At 37.0% G+C, this 2,856-nt stretch overlaps 1 protein-coding gene across 1 annotated transcript in view; it reads left to right on the top strand.

Annotated features, from left to right (window-relative positions):
- The window catches only part of LOC106874922 (growth/differentiation factor 8), a 7,893-nt gene extending 5,085 nt beyond the window's left edge, over positions 1-2,808 (top strand). The window contains exons 2-3 of the mRNA XM_014922840.2: positions 499-881; positions 2,178-2,808. Coding sequence (XP_014778326.1) covers positions 499-881; positions 2,178-2,561 — 767 coding nt within the window. The 3' untranslated portion in view covers positions 2,562-2,808. The remainder of the gene's footprint in view (positions 1-498; positions 882-2,177) is intronic.
- Positions 2,809-2,856: the final 48 nt, after the last annotated feature.

Genomic DNA, 2,856 nt, shown 5'->3' with positions numbered 1-2,856 from the left:
TATATATATATATATATATATATATATGCATATATGTATGTGTGGAGTTTAAAGATATATATATATATATTTGGCAAGGTCCGAGAGTTTCATACGTTGGCACTTTTCCTGTTTACACCAACATACCTGTGTGTGTGTGTGTGTGTGTGTCGGTGCAGAATACTCTGCCACTTATAACTCAGTCAGTATTCGATCACTAGAAACATTCATGATCCTACCCAACAGGGAATCTATTCTTTATTTACATCTCTTTAAACGATCAATTCATCCCTTAATACAGTTACTGCATTGAAGCCAATGCTTCACTGACAAGGTGTAAAAAGTCCGAAACATGTCCAGTATTCACCCCGCCCCGCCGTAGTATTAAAAGTCCAAATGATGGGTTACAAAACTAATGTTTTAACCATATAATACCAGTTTCTGTTAATAACGCAACATTTGAAAATTAACAAAACGAAAGATTTTTATTTAATTTCGTGAGAATTTTTTTCTTTACAGCACAACTTACACGGCGCTCTTTGATCGCCAGAAGCGCTAACGACATCTGTTATTTCAACATTGGTGACAAATTGGAACATTCTGTTATTAAAGAAGCGAATTTATGGCTTTACCTGAAGAAAACTGTTAAAAGTATTAAAAGAAGTATTGTGAAAATCCGCATCTGGAATGCAACTGCAAACACGAAACGCGAAAGACCGTTAAGATCTATCAAACTTGATGTTAGCAATCACGGACAATGGATAAAATTGAAAATGTCTGCGATTGTGAAGTATTGGGTGAAACATAGTGACTTTAACTACGGTCTAAATATCACGGCTATTGATCCTTTTGGTGACAACAGGATTTGGACACCGGCAGTGCCTGGCCATGGTGAGGAATACGTAAGTAATCATGTTTTCCATTTAATTCTCCATCACCCCCTTTTCTCTTTATCTCTTCTTCATCGCTTCCACACACTCTTTATATGTCCCCTTTCTTCCTCCCTCACTAACTTCTCTGTTTTTCTCTCCTCTCAATCTATCAACCAGTTTCCCGCACACTAAACATTCCCTGTTTCTAACTCTCTACTTATGTTCTCCCCTGTGTTTATCTATGTTTCTGAAAGAAGCGGTGTGACTATAAAATCTTATTTTGAATGTCTCTACACTGATAGAACATTTCGGGTTGTTTGGGGTCTATTTATGTAACTTCTTCATATATGGTAGACACTGTATTGCAAGAGCCCTTCAGCGAGCATATACTACTACTACTACTACTACTACTACTACTACTACTACTACTACTACTGTTTCTCCATGAGCAGTCGGCTTCAGTGAATATGATAGGCGTATGGAGTATAATTTATACCATATTGCTCAACAATTTCCTATAACTATGTCTAGTAGGGAATTGCTCATCTATTAAGATTAGGAATATGTTTGAGTTAAAGTTTAGTGAACGAAAGATGTAAAGCTATTAAGATGCCTTCATTATTTTGTAGGAAGTAGGAATGGAGGCACCTCTAATACTTTCTTGGAATCTGCTCGTTTCGCGACTGAGGTTATAGTAAGAGGCTTCTTTGTCAAAAGTATCATACACATAGATAGATAGATAGATAGATAGATAGATAGATAGATAGATAGATAGATAGATAGATAGATAGATAGACACACGAGGGGTGCTGAAAAGTTCCTGGCTTTGATGGTGTCACGAAAGGCCTGGCTGGAGGCCCAACTTTCCGAGTTCTTTTATGGGGCTTAGAAAAACCTTTTCAGTGGATTTGATAGACGGAAACTGAAGGAAATCCATCTTATATGTACGTGTGTATGTATGTATGTATGTATGTATGTATGTATGTATGTATGTATGTATTTATGTATTTATGTGATGTCTTTGTGTTCATGTTTGTCCCCCACCGCTGCTTGACAACGAGTGTTGGTTTCTTTAAGTTCCCGTGACCCAGCAGTTTGGCAAAAGGAACCGATAGAATAAGTACCAGGCTTTAAAAATATGTACGAAACTCTTTAAGGCAATATCCCATTTCAAGAAAGATAGATCAAATAATGATTTGTAGATATGTCATAACATCCTCAACACTCTTCACCCGTCTGTGACTAGTTGTGAAGTTAAAACTATGTATGTATGTATGTATGTATGTATCCATAACTTATATTATTCCTTCTCGATTTCTTTTGTAGCCGGTGATGGACATTACATTCTCCCGTCAGAAACACGGCCGTCAAAGACGAACGACCAGTTACAAGTGCAGCGCGAAAGAACCTTTAGGCCGCTGCTGTTTGTACCCGCTTACAGTGGATTTCACGAAGATGAAATGGGCATGGGTATTACATCCGAAATCATTTGAAGCTAACTATTGCTCTGGCAATTGTACCATTGATATGATGGACGATAGTTTTCCAAACACTTATATCGGTTTTCAGTCTAGTCTGAGCGTCAATGATATCCCATGCTGCACATCGACCAATGAGAGCGTTCTCCAAATACTCTATTTGACTAATAAAAACAAAGTAATCCGAACAAACCTTAAAGACATCATTGTTAATAACTGTGGCTGTCGGTAGATAGATAGATAGATAGATAGATAGATAGATAGATAGATAGATAGATAGATAGATAGATAGACAGAAATAGATAGACAGACAGATAGATAGATAGATAGATAGATAGATAGATAGATAGATAGATAGATAGATAGACAGACAGACAGACAGGCAGGCAGGCAGACAGACAGATAGACAGACAGACAGACAGACAGACAGACAGATAGATAGATAGATAGATAGATAGATAGATAGATAGATAGATAGATAGATAGATAGATAGATAGATAGATAGATAGATAGACAGACAGACAGC

The sequence above is a fragment of the Octopus bimaculoides genome, chromosome 27, assembly GCF_001194135.2.
Source record: "Octopus bimaculoides isolate UCB-OBI-ISO-001 chromosome 27, ASM119413v2, whole genome shotgun sequence".
In the NCBI taxonomy this organism is placed as follows: Eukaryota; Metazoa; Mollusca; class Cephalopoda; order Octopoda; family Octopodidae; genus Octopus; species Octopus bimaculoides.
This window is presented reverse-complemented; position numbering and strand designations above follow the sequence as displayed.